General features: G+C 39.3%; 1 protein-coding gene across 1 annotated transcript; it reads left to right on the top strand.

The window, feature by feature from the left end:
* The first annotated feature begins 863 nt into the window (after positions 1 to 863).
* On the top strand, positions 864 to 18,809 carry LOC113978592 (pancreatic lipase-related protein 2-like). The gene is made up of 12 exons (XM_027705653.1): positions 864 to 867; positions 5,803 to 5,957; positions 7,750 to 7,875; positions 8,845 to 8,979; positions 9,920 to 10,028; positions 11,217 to 11,336; positions 11,426 to 11,548; positions 13,828 to 13,943; positions 14,737 to 14,866; positions 15,957 to 16,068; positions 17,721 to 17,885; positions 18,746 to 18,809. Exons 1-12 carry the CDS (start codon positions 864 to 866, stop codon positions 18,807 to 18,809), a joined length of 1,359 nt encoding a protein of 452 aa, XP_027561454.1.
* The last annotated feature ends 3,555 nt before the right edge of the window (positions 18,810 to 22,364 follow it).

Here is a 22,364-nt window from a genome sequence, read left to right as displayed (position 1 = left end):
AAATACTTGCTGGTATTCAAGGTTTTTTTATTCAAAACTGTTACTTCCTTAGGGAGGGCCTTACAACTGATGTTCTGGGAAAGGTGACCTTTACATTACTGTTGCCATCTATAATAAAAGTTATTCATACACAACACAAAACTGAATTACACACCCTGCAATATGCAGAGGTACACAGGTAGGTCCGTGCCCAGAAAGTTTACTCTCCAGGTTAAGACTTGACATGTGGGTGCAATTAGAATTAAAGAACAAATAGAAGAGAAAAGAAGAAAAGAAAAAAAGCATAAACAGCCCTGCACAATAACTTGCTGAATTATTCCTATTAGGCCTATTTTTTATTGTAATATATTACATGCACTGTATCTCATCACGTTAAGTTCCTCTCTTTCAGATATTACTAAAGAAGGGAGGTTTTAGGAGGGCGTGCACAAAGCTGTGTTTTAGTTGCAGAAAGAACCTTCTTCCACCTTTGGCCACTTCCTCCCTCAAGAAAAACACACATTCATTGATAAAACTTCAGGACAGAAGGAATCTTTCTTACTGGTTTTGGTAATGGAGAGCAAAAGACTAATGTCCACCTTCTCTAGCCTGATGAAATAAGCAGTAGGTTTCCCATGTCCTCTGGTACATAAAAGAAAAACAGAAGTCAGCTCTGAAAAGAGATGGGGGTATGAATGTGATCTATAGAATGAAGGGGAACATGGAGAAGGAAACAGAAGATGACTTGTTCATTTTCTTCCACATTAGTAACAGGGGCATGAAGTGAAGCTGGCGTTCCACACCTCAAGACAAATGGAGATGATTCTCCTCACAGTTGCATAATTAGAATGTACCTGATACAGGATGCTGGGGGTGCTAGAGGTATGCGTAAGTTCAGGACAGCTTGGACAAGTTCATGGATGAGAAATTCTCAGGAACTTCTGAGGGATGGAGAGTCAGCATTTTGTGGCTTGCTACTTCCTACGCAGGTCCCGAATAATACTGAAGTAGTTTACCTCGTTAAAGTGCAAAGTTTTCTAGAAGCCAGCACAGAAGTACTGACATCTAACAATGCTGCTGAGCTATGAGCTTTTCTGGTATTAGTAAATTAGCATAGAAACCCTATTTCATGCCTGTCAGCTGGAGTAAATCCTCTGACTAATTTCTTACAAATACGAAGATACCTTGCTCTTCCAGTAACCTTGTCCTAAACACTGAAGGAGAGCAGTCGTGTCTCACTGACTGCTGAAAGGCAGCATGAACATCACTAAATAGTCACTTCATGTGCTCTGAGAAGAGCCTAGATAAGTTAAATGCCAGCTGATGCTCAATACTAGCTGGAATAATGATTTAGAGGAATCGCATAGCACACATTTACACCTAGGATGTGAGACAACGATGTCCTCATCTTAGGTAAAATCAAAAGCCCTTAAAAATGTTGTTGTTTTAATTTTAACTTGGCAATGTCACTGAATCTTGTAAGTGATCTGAAATCGTCACCACCACACTGCAGTTGAGTCTGTGTTGAAGCAGGGGGCTGTGGTATGGTGTGGGACTGTAATACCAGGTTTCAGAAAGGCTTCCGAATGTAGTGGGTTATTCACATTTCTTGAGCTACCCTGAGAACATATGCACCAAAATACTCTGAATAGGTAAAATCTATGAGTTCATATTAGTGAGAATAATTTATTGAATCAACTAGATGAATTTAAAAGTTGGAGTGACTTGTTTCTGCAGTAAACTTTCTTTCTGAATTGTGAAGGAATTGTGAATATAGAATGAAGTGAGGTTTTGGGCCAATATTATATATAATGGAATTAAATCAGAAGCAGGTAATGTAGACTAGATATTACCTGTGGGACCCTTAAATTCTAATAAATCAGCCTGTCTGACTTTGCCTATGAATTGTAAGTGGTTGATATAAAACCCAAGCATTAAGTCTCTTTGAATGCAATGCTATATCAGAGATCTGAGCACCTGCTCACCAGGTCTGAGTATACCATATATCACAGCTCGGAGTTCTTCTAGCTATCCCTGAATCCAGATTTGCCCAGGATAACCCAGGATAGCTTGAAAGCAATTTTTTGTGTGTGTGCATCTTTTGAATATTTCTTCACTTACGTTTACTGAATTCTGTGAGTGACTGGTTAACCAACCAACTTGCATCCTAACAACAGACTTTAAATATGCGAGCAGAGGATAACTCAAATTCATTTTAATGTGACTACTTCCAACACTTTTCTGGACTTAGTCCTGAAGACTAAGAAAAGAAACTCTCTATGTACCAACCTTTCTTCTTAATTTTCTGCTAGGGATACAGACCACAGAGTTAGAACATCTATTTGCTTTCATCTGAAGAAATTAACCTCTCAAGGCCAGCTAAACAAAAGAAGAAAAGCCTGAAAATGCTTTTGTACCTAGCATTCATAAGAATCACTTTAACCCTGTTCATATTGGCATGTGCTAAATGTGAAATAAGCCATCAGTCAGTGGAAAGGATTATACCAAAAGGGAGTCTCCCCTTTCTATACACCCTTGCCTTAGGAGGTGTCCCCTTGTATACTTAAGGGGTTTAACATTACAATGTAGATATGCAAGTTTCTCATTTGTGTCTACACAGAATCATAGAATCATTTAAGTTGGAAAGACCCACATAACTTACAGGAACAAAGTTTTCTAGGAAAGCGTGAAATGTTGAGTGAAATGACATCATTATCAAAATGCTAAAAAATAAAATTACTGCAATTAATATAATTTAATTATGAAGATTCATGGTGATTGAATGTGGTGACAATCTGCCCAAGGAACTATTCTCCCTTGTTTAAAAGAAAAGTCAGGTAATTCATCCAGTAGCAAAATTACAGATGAGAGATCTACAAGATGAGGAACTAAGAAGTGACAGAACGAGCAATTTAATTCTTTTATCATTTTTCATACTTCTCTCTTCTTTCTGCATTTTCTTGGGTAACGGCTTGAACCCAGCTCAGCATCACACCCAGATAAGCAGCCCTGCTGATCCTGAAAGGCTGTGTGTTTGTTCATCACACTTCCCAGCACTTTTTACCTTGAAAAATAATTACCAATGGAGGACAATAACATCCTGTTTGAAACTTGGCTTTAAATAGGTCGAGTCACAGCGCAACTGGTCTGACCTGGTCCGTGTTATCTCAGCTGAAGCACGCCTGACAGAAGGAGATCTCTTTTGGCACCAGCCAACAGTCACAGCCAGAGCTGGGAACCTGCATTGTGGAGCAGTGCTGGGCTGAGGATCCTTCCACCATGTGCCCTTGAAGGGCAGGCGCAGCACTGTCCTGCTTCATTCCAGGCTCCTCAAAGAGCTTCTGCAAGGCTGGCCACGAGCAGGGAGAGCTGAACCCTAAGGACTTGGTCTGAACTGTGCCACGGGAAAATGGGACACACTGGAGCCAAGAACACCTAAGGAACTGAAATAAGGTTCATCATGGTAAGGTGTGGGGTATTTGGTGAGTGGCTGCACGGGGAGGAGATGGAAGCAGGACTTGCTTGAACCTGCAATAGGTTTCACAGGGATGAACTCTTTGCTCCTAACAGTGTATTGTGGACTTCAGGGGACTGGGAATACTGATCAGGAAAGAGATTCAGGGTTCTGCCTGTGCAAGACTCATTGGATGATCCGGGCACGACATTAGTGTTTAAAAGAATTATCTTCTTTGAAGGTAAGTTACTAGTGGTAGTAGTGAGACTACACTTAAAAGACTTCCTCTATATCTCCTTGAAGTAAATGATGGGTTCCATTTACTCTGGTGCTTACCTATCAGCTGGGATTAGGTAATCAGGCAGATGACAGCTGATAAGCACACATGGCTGATAGCAATGATAAAAATGAGTTTCCAACGCTATCCATATGATTTGAAAATACAAATTAAGGTTGTTCTTTTTTAAATACAATAATTGAATGGCAGTTCTATGAGTAACTTTTCTATTAAATCCTAGGACAAACTTTGCTCTGTAAAAATATGTTGTTGCACATGCTCTAAGAACTTAATTTACTTGCCCATAAATTGCAGCTCTAGAGAAAAAAAATGCTTCCTGTTTGTCAAGGTCAGGAAGACTATCTTTAAGGATGCTAACAAGATAACTTGCGTATGCAAAATCTCCATGACAAACAGAAATAATTCCAAAGTTATTTTCTTGAAACCTTCCTATCTTTAAAGAAGTGTTGCTTCTTTTGGATCCAACTCAGTGAATGACTGAAGTACCCCTATGGCCACTATGACTTGGTTTTGTTTGCTTGGTTTTGTTTTGGTTTTTTTAATGGGTCAAGGTGAATTCCAGACTCTAATTTCAGTTATGTTTGAATTGTGCTCTTATTCACTTTAGATGTTTGCAGTATGGATTACTACTCTTTTTCTTCTCAATGCAGCCAGAGGTGAGACACATAGTTGATAAATATATAAACAGTAAAAGTTGTTATGTGCAGCTTACAGTAGAATATCTATATTGTAGAAAAGAGATGTTCTTTGGGATGGATTTAATGTACTCCATCGCTAGGACCACTGAGTTATGTCATGTCTTTTGCACATTTAAGCCATTACTTTTTAAGTCTGTAAAGGTTTCTGCAGCTATCTAACAAAATGGGAATTTGGAAGGTATTTTTATATATAAATTGATACTGAAATTCTTCCAGAACATTTTCCCCTACCCACCCTCAACCCACACCAGCATTCATGGTAGCTACAACCCTGGTAATGAGAGCCAGGCACTTCCTCTTCACAGCACTTTGCAGAGAACAAGAAAATAGTCTTTGACCAAAACACCTCTTTACCAATAGGAAGGAATAGTTTCAACAGGGGCAGACACATGGAACAAAGAGAAACAAAAATACTCAAAAGTCCAAAAGTTCGCCAATATCAGAGAAAACACACCTGTGAAAATGCCTGAGTCACTTGTGGACTCTCTACCCGCAGCTCCGCAATTAAATCCTTTTTTTTCTTTAGTTGTATTTCCAGTATATATTGTTCTACCCCTGCATTTCCTACGGATTAAATCATGGTCTGGTGGACTATGAGCCTGTCCTAGGTAACAATAGTTTCTCGTTGTTTCCAGTGTCTTTTTAATAGCAATAAAAATTATTTGGGATTTCACAACTGTTGTGCTGTAACAATGTGTAAGGATGACAATTAATTGCAACACCCGCATGTCATATTTCCATCGTTACTGTATTAAAACTGCAACAGAAATTGGGAAACTGGTCTTTAAGGCACAGACCTCACTTCCTGAGGCTGTGCTTTGCTTTCAGCTTCCACTCAAATTCCACTTCATTGCTTCCACTAAAATCTTATGGTGATTAAAAAAAAAAAAAAAAAGGGAGATGTTTAATGTACGTTGTGGAGCAACCAGAGGTATCTGTTTTAATGTTTTGGGGGTCTTTTACATCTTCATGAATTGTTACACAAGCAATAACAATTTAGATAATCCCTGAAGCATTATGACTGATTTCAAGGACTACTCTGTGCTGGCAGCAAAAGCTGGTTTATTCTGTGGATCAAGATTTTATTGTCTTTTTCCAAGGGCCGGAAACAATATGTTTGACCATACACATCCTGCGTTCTCCTGAGTTCATCAAGCTGAGCTCTAGGCTATGTTTGGAGCAGGAATCAGTCTTGAAATGCAAATCCTTGCTACAGAGCACAAACAAGTCCCTTAATGAAAAATGCACACAAGTGCCAACCTGATCTGAATCACCCATTTTCTGCTTCACTGGTATAAACACTCTCCAGGCAGCTTCTTGTACAGAACCCATTACATTCACAGAACACTAACATTTTATTTTGTGTACCCCAGGAGGGGAAGTTTGCTACAAGAGGCTTGGATGCTTTACAGATAGCCCGCCTTGGGCTGGGATCCCAGGAAGACAACTGGCAGGCCTGCCCAGCTCTCCAGAAGATGTGAACACAAACTTCCTTCTTTACACTAGAGACAACATGATGAAATACCAAGTAAAAAACTGCTTTGTTTTTAAACACTGACAGTATACAGTACATGCAAAAAATTATAGGGATAGTTTCTTTTCTCCTTTTCTTTCTTTTATTCTGTATTTTTGCTTATAAGTCTCCCAGGAAAAGGCTCAATTTTATTAGACACATAATAATAATAATAATAATTTTCTTCCATCTTTTTCCTCATTTCAGCTCTCTGATGAGAGAGTCATCTGAGAAATTTTGGATCTTTTTATAGGCTTCTCTACAGTAAGATAATGGCCCAAATACAGTTTCAGGTTTAGCATTCTAAAGCTAGAGGTAGGGAAGGCAGTAGAAAAGAAAAATTCAATTTTGGCTCCTGCATTTCTACAGATTAAAAACGTGTTTCAGGCCCATATACACCACTCAGGAATGTTGTTCATATGCATGATTACTGGGTCCTCTGAAGGGCATACAATTAGTCTCAGAGGCTCTGCTTATGTGGTTGCCAACACTGAGCCCTAAGAACAGATAGATAGTTAAGAGCAAAGACCAGAAGAGAAAATATGTATATTCACCAGAAAGGGTCAGGAAAATAGGGTGAAAAATTAAAGGAAGGCTTAGAAAGGAAAACAGGAGACTAAAGACAAACTGGAGAAAGTGAAATCATATGTGGAAAAAGAAGGAAATAACCAAAACCAGAATGAAATGGGTATGGACAAAGAAAATAGACAAATGTTAAAACTTTTTTTTTTTTTTTTACTGGGACTGAGGGAAAATAGATGCTAAAAAGCTAAAGACTTGATAAGACATAGCATGGAGAGAGTTTGAAGAACTGAACCAGGTTATCCCTCTTGAAGACACATCAGGTAGGAAAATATAGAGACAGCAGACTCTGGAGCCCTATGGAAAAGATGGAAAAAGGTGAAGTTATCAACAACATTTGAAAACTTGTGGACTATGACACAGTGACAGATGGTAGCGTAAAGGAGTCTGTAGGACTGGTTAGGATGCATCAAATGGGAATGTACTGAAAGCCACAAGCAGTGTGTCAGCCCTTTCCTCTGGAATCAGCAAGTACTGGGAAAAGCTCACAGCAGGATGCTTGAGGTGTTGGACATGTCTGGACTGGGCTGGGTTTTACATGATGCAGGTTCTTGGAGCTATAGACTAATCTGGTGAAAGGTGAGAAATGACCACCACAGAGTGTGAATTTTGCTTAGACAAAGAGCAGGAAAAATGAAGCAAATAAATATGAAGGGAGGGAGGGCAATTTGGTGGTGTTGTTGGCTTACATTACATGAAAAAGGCTTAATAGTGGTTTTTTATAGAAATGGCAGTCATAAACAGTAAAGGTGTTTATGATTTCTCCTCAATAAACCCCAAAATACCTATAGTCTGTGACTTTGTAAGCCTGGTGGGCTTTCTCATAAAATATAAATGAGCTTAACAATGAAGGTCTTATCTTCAAAGGAAAAAGAAAGAAAAATAGATATAGTTTCAAAGTCAACCACATAATACCTATCAGAAGATGCTGTCTTTGCATTTCTGTGTTTGATAAAATCTTGTACTTAGTGGCAGTGTTGTACCAGTATATCTCAAAGCATTGTGTAGGGATGCCCATATTATTAGTTCAATTAACTAGAGGAAGTGAATAATTTGTTGAAGTGATTAACTGATTCCCCCTAGAAAGTCAGTGAGGAACAAGACTCATCTCTTCAGAGTCCACAATTATGCCTTAACCATTGGGGTTTTGTCAAAATGTACACTGGGATGGAGCAGTCACATCCTTGTTGTGTTGTTTGTTGGTTGTTTGGTTTCTTTGACACAGAAAATTTCAGCTACAAATCCTTCAACTATCAAAGCTTCGAATTTCCGAACACACAGGAAAACTCGCTTCATTATCCACGGCCACCTTGCCGGAGCAGATCTCCCCTGGATAACAAGGATGTGCAGGGTATGGATGACTTTCGTCTGACAGTCATTTTACTTGTATTTGCAAGTCCAAATATCCACATCTTAAAAAGTGGCTTAAAATTCCCATGTAAAATTTACACCTCTGTTCTCTTGTTAATTCAGAGAAGGGGAACAAAACTTAGAATGACACCCAATTCCACATGACCACCCCCTTGTTCCTAGCTATGAGTATAGTGCACTTCAGCCTTCTACTGAATGCCCTTTTGCTGCCTTCACCTCCACAGGGAAAGCTGTAATTAATTGATTTTTCAATTCCTTGCTAATAATAAGGGTGGAAAGAAAAGAGTGATTTTTCTCACCTCAGGAAAAAGGTCAAAATAAAGGTTTCAGTTTGATTGAGACATTTGATCTAATAAAACCAAAAGGCTTTGTTCAGCAGATTGGTTTTATTTTACTCAGGCACATTTTAAAAATGAACTTGTTTCAGAATAAAAAAAAAAAATCAGAAAGTTCCATTGGTAGAAGTGTATAAATTAAAGATTTTGGTTAGCATTTATGAACTTTGAGGCTGAAGAGTTCAAGCAGGCGCACACGAATTTTAGAATCCTTTTAGATGATCCAAACATAACAAATTTGAGGAATAGAACTTGGGCAATAAAAAAGAAGTCATACCATTCTCTTTTGGTAACTAGGGTACTGTCATTAAGAGAAGTTGGTACCCTAAATCCAACCAAGACATCTGGAATGGAAAACAGAACTGAAGAAAGATTCTGTGTCCTTATGCAGTGCTCAAATCACTGGCTCCACTCTGCCTCCCTGTGTTGATTTTCAGCATCAGTAGGAATTGATATACTAAAGGTGTCTTCATCAGTTGCATAAACAAAGCTTGGTTTTTTGCTATAGCTAAACAAAATATACTTGTTTATGTCATATATATCCTTAAGGACCTGCTACAACTGCAATTAATACCGGTTTTCTTCTTCTCTCCCCTTCTCTTGTTTCCCACCAGTTCATGTTTCACACTGAAGATGTGAATTGCATTTTGACTGACTGGAGAGGCGGCTCCAGTGGTTTGTACACCGACGCAGTTAACAACGTCCGCATTGTGGGGGCTGAGCTGGAGTATCTGGTGAACTTTCTAGAGGTAAAAGTATCTATGGAATGTGAAAACTAGTTTGTAGTCTGTATGGTAAAGCTCATGTTCGGAGTGGCACCTTTAGGTTTGATTCAATATAGCCAGGAAACACAGAGGTAGTTGGTTACATAGCTAAACGTGTCATTAAAGGGCTCTAATCCCACACAAATGGAAATACCTGCTTTAGCACCAGACCACAGATAAGCATGTCCCTGGAGGCTTACAGGCCATAGTTACTGAAAGTTTTTACTGGATGAACTTTTTACTGGATAAGACATCAGATTGGAGACTGTCTAACAAAACTGGTAGGTCAAGAGTGGTAATTGAGGACCAATATGATTAAATATCCCTCTGCGGGTCACACACGCTGCCTCCTGCAGGAACTGAATTGCAGCAGAGAGAACTGATTCTCCTGCAGCTGCCAACATCAGGCTTCCCCTGTTGAAGCTCAGCTGAGCCTGGCACACCAGCAGCATTCCAGGCATGGTCCTCTCCATCCTTAAGGACCTGCGTGGTGGAGCATATCCATAACAGGATGGACACTAGATTCACACAGATGGTATGGCCTGACAAAGGCACAACTCCTCTACCACAGACTCCTATCCTGAACAGACAGACATTTTCAGGGGTGAGGCAATGGATTCATTCATCTTTTGGAAAAGCAATCAGTGCAAATGTAGGGACTCATGTGCAGAAATTCCATCGTCCTTCTTTTCTATCATAAGGGCCATTTCCTTACAGAGGTGTGATATGAGAGAGGTGGGATGAGTGGGGAATTGCTTCTCTTTAGGTAGAGATCCCATTGCCCATAACTGTAACTTTCCGCATAATACACTCGCCTCCATCACCCACTGCCCTATCCGTGTCCTGGCACTGCATGGGGCCATGCTGCAGTTTAACAGACTTGTATTCCCACACTGCTTTTTTAACTTTCCATACATATTCACAGAAGGACTATGGCTACTCTCCTGCCAATATCCATTTCATCGGCCACAGTCTTGGAGCACACGTTGCTGGGGAGGCAGGGAGAAGGAAACCTGGCATTGGAAGAATTACAGGTACTGAAGTTATTCCTGCTGATGGAACTTTATATTTTCATGAAACTGAAGAATTACTGCTCATTTATAAACACACAATACAGACTGCAGTGCGCTGATTTGTCATAAATAACAGTGACCAGACAACAGGACGTCACCCAGGTCACAGGATAAGCCATTCCTGTGGAACACCAGCATTTCACATATCAACATTTAAAGCTCTGAGGAAGACTCAACTGCAACAGACCAAAAAGGCTTAACTGCCCTGACTGGGGCTAAGTAGAGGTCACTTTTCACAGGTCACAAGGAAAAAAGACTTTCAATAGGCCCCAGGGAGCACTTGGTTTCGATTTGTAATGATATAAAGAATAGGAAGAGAATGCTGTATTATATGTGGAATAACAGACCTGTAAAACACTAGCAACTCGTTGTCATACTTGGTTTTAAAAACCCACTCTAACATGACTTTTCAGCAGTTCAGAAGTTTGAAAATCTGAAATGAAAAATTAAACCCCCTAGATAAGATGGTATAAAACCCCAGCAGGATAAGATGGTAAATAGCCATGGACACCTTGAAAATGAAAAAAGCTGTTAGTCACACAGCCACGCACAAAGAGACACAGCATCCCGACACACTCACACATCGCTTTTTTTAAAGACTCATTATTTTCTGCTTTCCTTCTCCTCCAGTCAGTTCTTTTCTCTGCACAGACATTGGTTTGTCTAAGCCATGTACACAATAAGCAGTTCACATAAGCAGTTCAGGGAAACTGGGATCAGATGTATTGTCTTTATCTCCGAGGGGACCTCACTGACACTGAAGTGAAGGGGAACCATTTTCAACTAAGACCTTTTGGATTTGTGGCCAAAAAAAATTTCTTAAACAAATCTACATGCTCAGAAGTAACATATCAAGATTTCATATTTTTGCTAACATCCAAAAAAACCCAAAACCAAAACCCAACAAACCTCTTCTTATAACATTTTCCCCCAAAAGTAGGCCAAGCAGCCATCAGCATTTTACAGTGCTACAATGTCTCCAGTCCCCTTTCTATTAAAACCCTACTGTTTTACTGGCCATGAACCACAAAATGGGTTTTACATGTGGAGTAAAGGCAGAAGTGTAATGACATATAGTATACACACCCTGTATGTGATGATATACATATAGTATTATTTACTCAATCGGATGTATCTCCATTCATTTAGGTTTGGATCCAGCTGGGCCTCTTTTCCAGTATACTCCCACAATGGTTAGGCTGGATCCTTCAGACGCAAAATTTGTTGATATAATTCATACTCATGCTGGTCATCTTTTCTTTGACTTTGGTAAGTTTTCACCCAAAGGCTGCCATGGATGCATGGGTGGGCCACAGTGTACCTGAGAGTGATCGGCCTGCACTCATTGTGCGTTTCAGCTCCAGGGATTCTGCAGACTTGTGGTCACCTGGATTTTTACCCAAATGGTGGGAAGAAGATGCCAGGATGCTACCAGCTTCATGTACCTCCTGCAACTCGGAATGTCAATGACCTTATGAGAGGTAAATGTATTTTAAAGAAGTAATACCTCATTGTAAGCTACAGTTAGAAATAAAGACTAGGATAAGGTAAAGCCTTTTGAATGTATATGTTATTTATGTAGCTCGGATTTGGGAGAGGGAGACAATGCTCAAAAATGGAACATTTAAAGCTGCCTCTGAAACACCCTCAAATTTTCTTTTATACTAACCAAGGCAAATTCCAGATGGAAACTTCAGTTAAAGCATGAAAAATTGTTCATCAGAAGCTTTATAAGAGCCTGCCACTGTGCTGACAGATTGATCTCAGTGGGAATTCCACACATGAAGGACTGGTAAAATTTCATTTAAGGCTAATCCAAAAATTAGTATTTTAAAATCTGAGCTTCCCTTCTCCCTTGAAAGACATCATTCCCAATATTACTGGGACTCATCCATGCCATTAAGCTTTAGTATCTTCAAAGGAAACAGCTCAAGGTTAGAAATATAAAAGATGATAAAATGACTGTTCCATTAGTAGTTCATGTTCTTCAAAGAAAACTGGGCAGTTAATCAGAATTACCCTGGGATCCAGTACAATAGATCCACAAAATCCTGTCTTCGGATCCTAACCTACAGAAATGAGAACATCTGTTATTCACAGCTAAATGTTTTGAAATCCCTACCATTAGTTAAATAATTGGCTTTCAAAAATGCTCTGTCTTAGAACTGCTTGAGAACTTAGTAACAAAGAGAACTGAAAGTCCTTTGGAACCAAAACACTTTCCAATTGGACTGCATAAAAATGTCTGAATTTTCAGCACAAATAAATATTTTCAAGAGGCATTTCACACAGACTGTTTGCAATGTCTTGTCATGAAGGAGAAACAGCTCTATTGAACATGAGCAGATGGAATTTGTTGTTCATGCAGATCATAAAAATAAAGACAGCCTTAACTCATGCCTCTTGGTTAAACCTTGCATTGTGCATCTCTGTTCTGTTTAGTAATATTTACATTTATGTAGTGCTTTTATGTATGAAGTGCTTTAGAAATAATATTTAGTAATTTTTTTTCTACAGTTTTTAATGCAGTAGGGAGAGTATAGCTGTTAAGTGAATTTGGCACTTACACAATTTAAGCCAACTGTAAGAGCTGAGGGTTTTAAAGTTAAAAGCACAAACCCTTCTGAATTAAAGAGGGAGCTATAAAGAAAACATACTCAGGAAGCCTTGACAGTGCAGATTATTATCAAGAAAAACATACAAGTAGTGTTCAGAGGGGGTTTTTTGTGTTTTTTTTCTTTCCTTATGCAAAGAACAATGTGTCAATTGGTCAACACCAACTGGTATATCTTTAAGATGCACAAATATTGACAGTAGGGGTAGTTCTGATTTCACTGTAAACTGTGCCAGCTTGCAATTCCTTCAGTGCCTCCAAGACTTCCCCTGGGAGTAGATGAGCCCCCACCATGCGCTGAAGCAGAACAGTGCATACTTTGATACAACCAACCTAACTTTAGTATATTGTATTTTGATGAAGGAGAGACTTCAGCGTCAATGAATGCAACACTTTTTACAAGGGATCTGTAAATACAACCCAAACAGCATTTCCTCCTTTTCTTACTGGCTGCTTATAAATTTCACTCCGATGGGAAAATGTACTTGTTTTAAATAGTTCTGACAAAATCAAGAACACACTGCCATACATTTGGCTTTTCAGAGAATTTCACAGAGTCTCTATTAAATGACTACAGATTTTCTAGAGGTTAAAAACACCAAAAGCCACTAAATTTAAAATAATTACTACAATTACCTTTAATTCTAGAAATTAGTGGAAACTGTGGTTTTACAAAGTACCACATTGTGATAACTGTAAGCAAATGAAAACTACTTCAAAGTAACTACTGTTTGCCTTACAAAACCTAAGCTACGAATTCTTTCAGTCTTTGAAATATCAAAAGGAAATTCTCCTAAATCCTCCTTGTTTCTCATGCTAAAGTAAAAGCAGTTGAGTCCACATACAGGATGGGAGGCTGCACGAGGTCCACCTTGGTGCATGTCCACCTCTGGTAGAACCTACCTCTTCCCCATCGAAAAAAATATATGTAAGCATAAATACACTGTTTTACTCTAAAACCAAATAATTCACCCTTTGAATGTCTTTTAATTATCCCTTCTTTTTTTTTTTTTTTTACCTGAGATGTCACTCTTTGTGCAAATGCTTTTGAGAAATGTAGACCAACAAATGTTGCTTTGGCATGGACTTTATGTCAGTGAATAGCTTTAATTGTTTTTCACCTGTTGTTTGGGTTTTTTTCCCCAGCATATAGAGCCATTGGATGTGGGCATAAAAGAAGTCTCCGGTATTATGCTGAGAGTATTATCACTCCAAGTGGATTTGTTGGGTATCAGTGTGAAACATACCGAGATTTTGTATTGGTAAGTATCGGGTTTATATTTATCTGAGGAATTATAGTCCTGCCTTTCTTCTCTTAATAATTTCTGGGACAACTTCTACATTCAGGGTCATGGGATACGGGGGTGGGCTGTGCAGAACCACTGACCACCTTCATCCAAACCACACTCAAAACCAGGCAAATTTAAAAGCAACAAACTTAAAAAAAAATCTAGATAAAAAAGGACATAAAATATAAACATCTAAAACCATTACAAAGGGAGAGATGAAGAAGTGAGTAAGAGGGTAATGGGAAAAAGTGGCTGGGCTCACTTTTTGGGTAGATCAGCAGCAAGGGCTCCTCTGGTTCAAGGAAGTCCATCTAAACCTGATGGAGCCCATCATGAAAAGGACAGCCCCTGGATTTCAGAAAAGCTTCACTGTATAAAAAATAAACATCCCCAATCTGTAGGGCAGAAAACCTTTCAATGGACCCTGTAAAAGATGAATATATTACCTGTCTTTTACAGATCAGGTAGTAAGGCACAACATGCAGTAAGGTATTTACTTATGGTTTCTGCAGGACCACGAGGAATTAGGCCAGATTTTCAACCTGTTTCTCTCTGATTTCCAACCAGATAAAATAACCTGACTGACCATCTCAGCTCTTTTTTCCACCACACAGATAAATACTGAAGATATGATCTCAATTGAGAAGCAAGTACCTTTTCAAAAAAAAGGCTGGGAAAAAGCTGAAATATGATAATTTCTTAAGGTTTAAGAAGTGAGATTAAAGCAGAAAATGTCTGGTAATGCACATTGTTATTTTCCCCCCAGGGAGACTGCTTCCCATGTCCAAAGGAAGGATGCCCACTGATGGGTCATTATGCTGAGAAGTTTTTACATAAAACTGAAAAAGAACAGCAAAAAGTTTATTTAAACACGGGGGCTTCCTCTCCCTATGCTCGTAAGTGCTCGTTTTGGGTGGTGTATTCTAAAGTGGCAATTAATTATGCGTGAAAAAGGACCTTACACATCTGCAGAGAACTGCTGGAGCTAATGAGTGGCACTCATTAACTAACACATCTAGAATTTCAGGTGTGTTAGGAACATGTAGTACCAGCATTATTTGGGAAAGCTGAGATAATTGTGGAAATATATCAAATGATCCTCACCTTTCAGTTAAACTTGGTTATTACATCATAGCTTAAAAATTCTGTACAGCTGAAGGTGGGAGGAATGTTATGCTGGAAGCGCATAAAAAATCTTATATTGCACCTTCATAAGAACAAAAAGTAAAAAAGTTCTAGAGAAGCATGCTATTTCTCCAGTCTGAATGAATACAGTGATTTCAACATTTGCAAGCTGTTGAGTTTATAGTAATTATAGCCTGAAAGACAAATTAAACCTTATGAATTGGGGGAAGAGATTCTTCTTTGAATAGCCTGAATTAAAGCCAGTACAAAACCTTCCCAACCCTAGTTGCTTGAAATCAGTATATGCTGTTGCATCCAAGGCCCTTCTTCTGCCTTAGACAGGCACGGGTGATGATATGATCTGAAAGCTTTTGGGCTGTGACAGATACAAGAAAACCCCTAAACACTCTGTATGTAGATCAGAATCATCCTGGGAAAACAGAAGGTTTTGTTTAATATGTCTTTACCACAGTAGTCCAGTGGGCCACACTGCAGAGCTGAGAGTTTATGTGCTACCCCTGCGACCGCCCAAACTGCTCAGAAATGGAAGAAATCACCAAATTAACAGTGAGGCCAAGTGGAAGAGCAAAGTACAGTATTGACCATGACAGATTAAATACTCAGCAGATTCAGGAGGATGGCAAAGACTGGACCAGTGATTTTAGACCACTGTCAAGAAATTAAAACTACCAGAATCGCACAGAACATTTTCCTTAAAAAAAAAAAAATCATTTTTTTTGCTTATAAGCACATTTGTGCAATCCTTTCCTTTCCCTGGAAGACATTGAAACACACAAGAAATTTTGCCATTAAGAAAGAAATCTCCTTACAACCATGATCGATTTGATTTTGCTTTCAAAGGCTGGAGAAAAGAGATACACGTCAAAGTATGTGCAACAGAAGTCATGAAGGGGAATATAGATGTCGCCTTGACTGGAACTAATGGGATCAGGAAAAAATATACAATTGACAAGTGAGTTTAATACGACTGTTGAAAAAATGGCTCTATCTTTGTTGTCATATTGAATATATACGCAGCTATTTTTACATGCCTCATCTTGTTCTATTATGGTCTGTGATGTACACTAGTAATAAAAGTAGCTGGTAAGTGGTTGAAGTTCCCTGTGCTACAGATTGTGGTAAAAATCCGTCTGCTGGTCTCTCTTGCTCTGTATTTCTTTTGTTTTCTGGGATTGATGGTTAGCATGGCAAATTGGGCAAGAGCAAAAAGCTCTGTGGCTACTGCTGGACTCAAACATGATTTAGTGTTCTCTGAGAGGACAAAGAGCTGTGTGATGTACAGTCATTTAATTACCCCCTCCTCTGGGGAGTATTTGAGTAAGAAAATTGCAGCTTTCTTATGAACCGTGCTGGAATATGGATTCCTGTCCACTCCGCCTGGATTTTTCCAGCAAATGTGAATTTAAACCTCAATAAAAAGACCCTGGGCAAGAACATACCTTAAAATTGTAAAACCAACCTCCTCTGTGTTTGAAAACAGCACCATTACTGGTCTGTACCAGGAGTACTTTCGGTTATAAATACACAACTGCAGCAACACACGTACAAGTAATTTCTAGGTTAATGTGATGTGTGTTCTGTTACAGTGAACAGTGATGCCACAGAAGGCACAAATTGTGATTTTCAATTTTCTTCATGGTTGAGAGCAACCAGAAACACTGACAGAACTTTTTGACTTGGACTTATGTGAAGATAGATCTTATTTTCCAAAAATAACTTACAGAATAAACCATGGCAATACTGACAAAGAATGTGCTAAATAATACAGTGTTTTCCTCCTGAAAGGCACGGGAATTTAAGCAGCTGTGTAATTTGCATACGTATATAAATCCCTCTGAGTAGCTATCTCCTCCTTGGGTACTAACAAGACTATAGATTAGGTTGACAGACTGAACCTGTCTTGGGATCCATGATCACTTCCCTGTGTAAGCAGGAATGTTGTTTCCTGTGCTTTCTTAAGTAAGATTAATACTGAGACTTTGTGTCCTTCACCAATCTGCCTAGCTGGTATCTTCACCACAGACTTCTGTCAAAGGGGGAAAAAATGACATTTAGTCCTCAGAACTTCCTCCAGCTATTCAGGATAAATAATTTTGGGAGAGATGAGGTAGACTCAGCACCACCACAATAGCTTCAGGGAAGCCAAAAAATTGCAGTACTGATGTGGAGGAAGAGATCAACCAAAATGTCAATGTCAAGGATACATTCTTTTCTAATTCTTACAAAAAGGATTGAGTGAAAAGTGCACTATATATATATATGCTACATGGCTTGAATGACTAGTCAGCAGAGAGTTGGCATTTGTTGTTTCTGGACCCGAGACATGATCTGCTACTGCTAGAGCTGGAAGCCTCAGATCTGTGTGATCTGGTTTTGCATCAAGAGTCCTGTATGTTCCCCAAGGAACATATACTCTAAGAACATGCCTTAAGCTAAAATTTTTCCTGACTTCTCTGATTTGTAACTCTATAAAAAACGTAAAAATTATAATACTGGTATTCAAAGCTCAACTCAAGTATCCCACAGCTCATCTTCCTTTCTGCCTGTACTGTGGTGGTTTTTCCCCCTCATTGTTATAGAACACCTGTGCTTTTCTTTTGGCAGGGGAACTTTCAAACCAGGCAACACGTACTTGAACTATATTGATACAGAAATTTCTGGGAACATTTCAAAAGTTGAGTTTCTCTGGAAAAAGCATCTGGGTCATGTAGGCAGGGGCTGCATGGGAGCTGAAGAAGTCACAATAATATCTGGGGAAAATGGAAATAGGTAAGTCACAATCTAATGATCTGTGGGTGAGGAGGGATACAGGTGGGGAGGGAGGAGAACAACAACCAACCAGCCAAGACAAAAAAAGAAAAGGGAAAAAAAAAGTACAAAGGAAAAAATACACAAAACACCTTTGCATGGTATGGTGTTCCTTAAAGCAAGTGGGTAAATAAGAGCCTAATTTCATGGCAGTACCTGGGTATCTCATGGACTGCAGTTATTTCCACAGCTCAGCACTGCAGTCAGACCTTTCCAAAAATCAGAGATATCAAATCTGAAATTCAGAGGAGGGCTGTAGCCCTGTACTGGTAAGAAATGTCGGAGTTTTTCTCCTAAATTACAGTTTCACGTGCCTACATCCAGCACATCAGAAACACCTCTGCAGAGTACAACAGCCTACTTGCCTGGGCAGGGTGCCCTTGGCTGACTCCAACCTCAGCCCATGGCCCTGGCACCCACTGGCATCTGCAGGATATTAGACACACTTTTGGAGCACAGAGCACACCTCTTGGTTAGTTTTAACCAAAATTACACCACTCTGTCATGTAAACCCAAGTGTGGTAAGTGGGGGAAATGGAGTGAGCAATTCCCTTCAGAAACACGCTCCTGTCCCAAATTAAAATGCTAATGGAGTGTGGGCATAAAGGCAAACACATCCTAACATTTAATAATTAGTCACTAACTAGTCATTCTTTAAAAAAAATATTTTCATAACACACACTTTATGTTCTCAGTCTACTGGAACTCGTGCTTTGACCTGCCATGAAGGGAAGAGAATTTCTATTGATTTTGTTAGGCTGCTGCTAAGAAATGGCCCACATACTGAAAAATATTTCCTTCAACTCTTCCCCCCTTGGCAGGTCTGTGTTCTGTGGGTGTGGGACTGTGCAGCCGAGCATGTGGCAAGCCCTGGCCCTCTGCTGAGGCTCAGCCAGGAGTGCCATGCTTGTCCACTGGGGCAACGCTCACCAGCTGGAAGAAGACACTGCAGTCAGCAGCAACCGATTCCAAAGCTCCCTCAAGAGATTCTGGAAAGTTTGCCCAGCCCACTACACGAGCTCTATTTCCAAGTTAATGTTGTCAGCTTTTCTCCATACAGGGGAGTTACACTTCTTTGATTTGTAATTCCAATGACAGCTAACATGTGTGTTAGTAGTAACACACATGCAGTGTGGTGATACTTCACAGTGAAAGGGAAAAATAATAAAACAGGAAAAAAGAGACCTTACCAACTCCCATTTGAAACACTATCGTCTTAGGAGGAGCGCCCAAAGAGAAGCAACTGAAAAAAAAAAAGGCAAAAAAAATAGGAGAAAGATATATTAAAACCAGAGAAAAACTAAAGAAAATACGAAAAAGAAAAAGGGGCAGGGGGGAGAAAACCAGGAGCATAGATAGATAAAATTAATTAAAAGTGTATTAAAAGTGTATACTTGTCCAGGAAAAAGATACTTGCATGCTTTCAGAAGCATGATTGCTTCTATGTCAGGAGTTTGTGTATATTTTAAATATAAAAATAAGCAGAGTTTGAATGGTGTTATCTGACATGTCCTGCCTTCCTGAAGAACACTTTTAAACAACATTTTAGCAGCACATCCAAAAGACTGCTTAGGAGCAGGAATTGTGTATCAAGTTTTACAGAGGAACTGTATTATCGAAATTCACCATGCATCAAGCAGGATAGCTTAAGGTACAGCAAAACACTTGATTGTTGCCTTTTCCTGGGGAAAAACTCATTCATGAGAGCTCTGCTGAATGCTGGGTGAGCTGGGATGCTCTCAAAACTGTGTTGGATTATTGAGGAACTTGAATTTTCTGGCAGTCTTCAACACGTAACTATTTTTTCTTTACCAGCGAAGCTGAATTTTCCACCTGTACTTTGCCTTTGTGAAGATGCTTAAGTTGGGCTTGAGCTACATTATTTGCATTAGTGTTGCCACTCCAAATTTGTCAGCATTTTGACTGTACTGATTAGCAAAACCAGACTAGCCAGAGTTATCAGCATCAGACAAAATAAACCAAGGTTGTTTTTGTTTCAACACATGCTACCCACAAAAATTCTTTGAGTTTTTAATTACCCTAAGACATTCAACTAATTTTTACATCTGATGTGAGGTTTGTCATTCAGGTGCAGAAATTATGTCTATCAATTCCATTGGGCAACTGTGTTCTGTCCCATCCTAACAACAATATTCCAGAATACTTCCAGTGGGGTTTATCAAAAGGTATTTATGATGTTAGTGTTACCCAAGGCTAAATGTCAGTGATGAACAGATGTGTTTCAAATTATGCAGCAATCATTTCGAGATGTCAGAACCCTGTCACCTCCTGTGAAGTTTGCTGAAGGAGCTTGCTTAGGACATTTGACAGATCAGCTGTCTGCCTTCTCAGACTCGCTGCTTCTGTACCCTTTCCATCTCCATGTGAGCAGAGGAGGATCCAGAAATTGTCTTTAGCAGGAAATTCTTTACTCCTTGGCAATATGCCCTTCTTGAGCAAGAAGGGACTCCCCTCTTCTGTGCTCCCCTGGAGACCAACAAAACAACCCCTAGGTATTTATATGCAGTTGGGAAATATCTGCAGCCAGTAATTACAACATCTTTAACGTCCTCCATAAATCACGCGTGGCTTTCTGCCCCACAGTTGCACAAATTAAAGAGACTCAGAGAGGGAAAAAGAAAGACTCGTTTTGCCTTTCTTACAGTCAGGAACTGAAGCAAAATAAATGTAAATATTTCCCTCAGGATTGCAAAAAATTGTGCAGCAGGGCCAAGAACTGGATTTAATGACATGAGACAGGAGTATGATCAATGCCACAGAGGGCATCGCTTCTCACACAGTGGAAGCAATGTCCCCTTGAACTCGAGACTTTCCTAAAGCCCAAGCCCTCTCGTGTCCATACTTGACTGTGCCACTTTTGCAATTCTAAAAACTAATTAGATGTTTTTATGACTAATAACTCATTTCCGAATACAAGTTTCATTTTGTTTATTTCTAAACTATGGGTTTCAACAGCATTCTGAGAAAACATGACAGTTCCTATGGGCTGATGACTTGTGCTAGAAGTGTGGTACAGCTAATTAAACCACTTATAAATATGCATTTTCTCACCCAAGCTTTTCAGCTAAAAATAAAATATTGCATTAATTTCTCCCTCTTGTGTTGTCCTGTTTTCATTTTTGTGATATGATATTTCTTGACTTAATTTTTATTCTTTGGTATAGTAGACAACAGCGCTGCATTTCTTGGTTAATATATTTTTAGGCAGAGCAAGAGATTTATTTGTATGAGCTAACGGTGAAAAAACCCCACATTGACATCAACTGGATGTTGCTGGTAGCAAATAGTCTTCTTCCTCGTTCCTTTCTGTATTTAAAAATTATAGTTGTTACTTGTATGAAATCTTTGGATACTATTACTTTGTATTAATGAGCTAGTAAGAAAAATGCAAGGGTTTGATATTTCATCAGACCATCTGCCTTTGACTAACCTGGAACAGATAATTCTTTCATGTCTTTACAACAGGATAAGCCAGCTTTTCAGAATAATTCAAATTGCTTCTTTAAGATGTCAAGTGAGATGCACCATTTGATATGTTTGGCTGTCACCATGAAAGGTAGCGCTTTTTAAAATCAATTGTGCTTCATTTCCCCAGGGTTTTTAAGGACATATTATGATTTGCATTCAGTCTTTTACATTATTTAAATATTCTGCCACACTATAAGTGCTTCAGAATTACAATACAATTTTAATTTTATACTCCTTAATTATGTGTTCACTACAAAAATTATGACAAGGTTAAGTTGCTAACAAAGCCATTATAATGCTTTCAGCCTCAGTCCCTTTGCTCTCTTTTTTGACAACGGGGTGAGGTAAAACAAATATACACACAAACAAAGGAATTTTCCTGAGACTTTAGTGTAGTCAGAGTATTCTCTGTAACTCCTGGCTCTAAGAGTTATGTTTGTCAGGCTCCTGGGACAGAAGCAAAATGAAAGAACTTTGTGCGTGTCCAACATTCATTTGAGATATTTTTCCAAAACCGAAGCTGACTGGGAGGGTAAAGAATTGACCTATCACAGGCCTATGAGTAAATCCATCTTAAGGGGCTCTCTACAAAACTTTTGGCTCTTTTATTCTACTTTCATCATAACATGGTATCAGGCACTTTTTAATTTCAAGTAGACTCCAAGCTGCTCTAAGTTACTCTGTTTCCAATAATTAAGAAGCAGAAGCTGATAGCATGCCCACATCTATTTTTATGACATATTTCCAAGATAAAGCAGAGCCAGGAATCTGCTCTTTATCTTTAACTAGCAAGGGTATAAAAACTTGCAGAGAGAACACGCATCATCACCCCCAGCCCTTGGCCAAACCCAGCCCGCCCACGGGGCTGTGCTGCAGGAACACAAAGCTCCCTCCTTGCCCAAACCCAGCCCACGGGGCTGTGCTGCAGGAACGCAGAGCTCCCTCCTTGCC

This window comes from Neopelma chrysocephalum, unplaced genomic scaffold (genome assembly GCF_003984885.1).
Source record: "Neopelma chrysocephalum unplaced genomic scaffold, ASM398488v2 Primary Assembly neopelma1_347, whole genome shotgun sequence".
Lineage (NCBI taxonomy): Eukaryota > Metazoa > Chordata > Aves > Passeriformes > Pipridae > Neopelma > Neopelma chrysocephalum.
The sequence above is the reverse complement of the archived record's forward strand: the minus strand, read 5'-3'. Positions and strand labels throughout refer to the sequence as shown.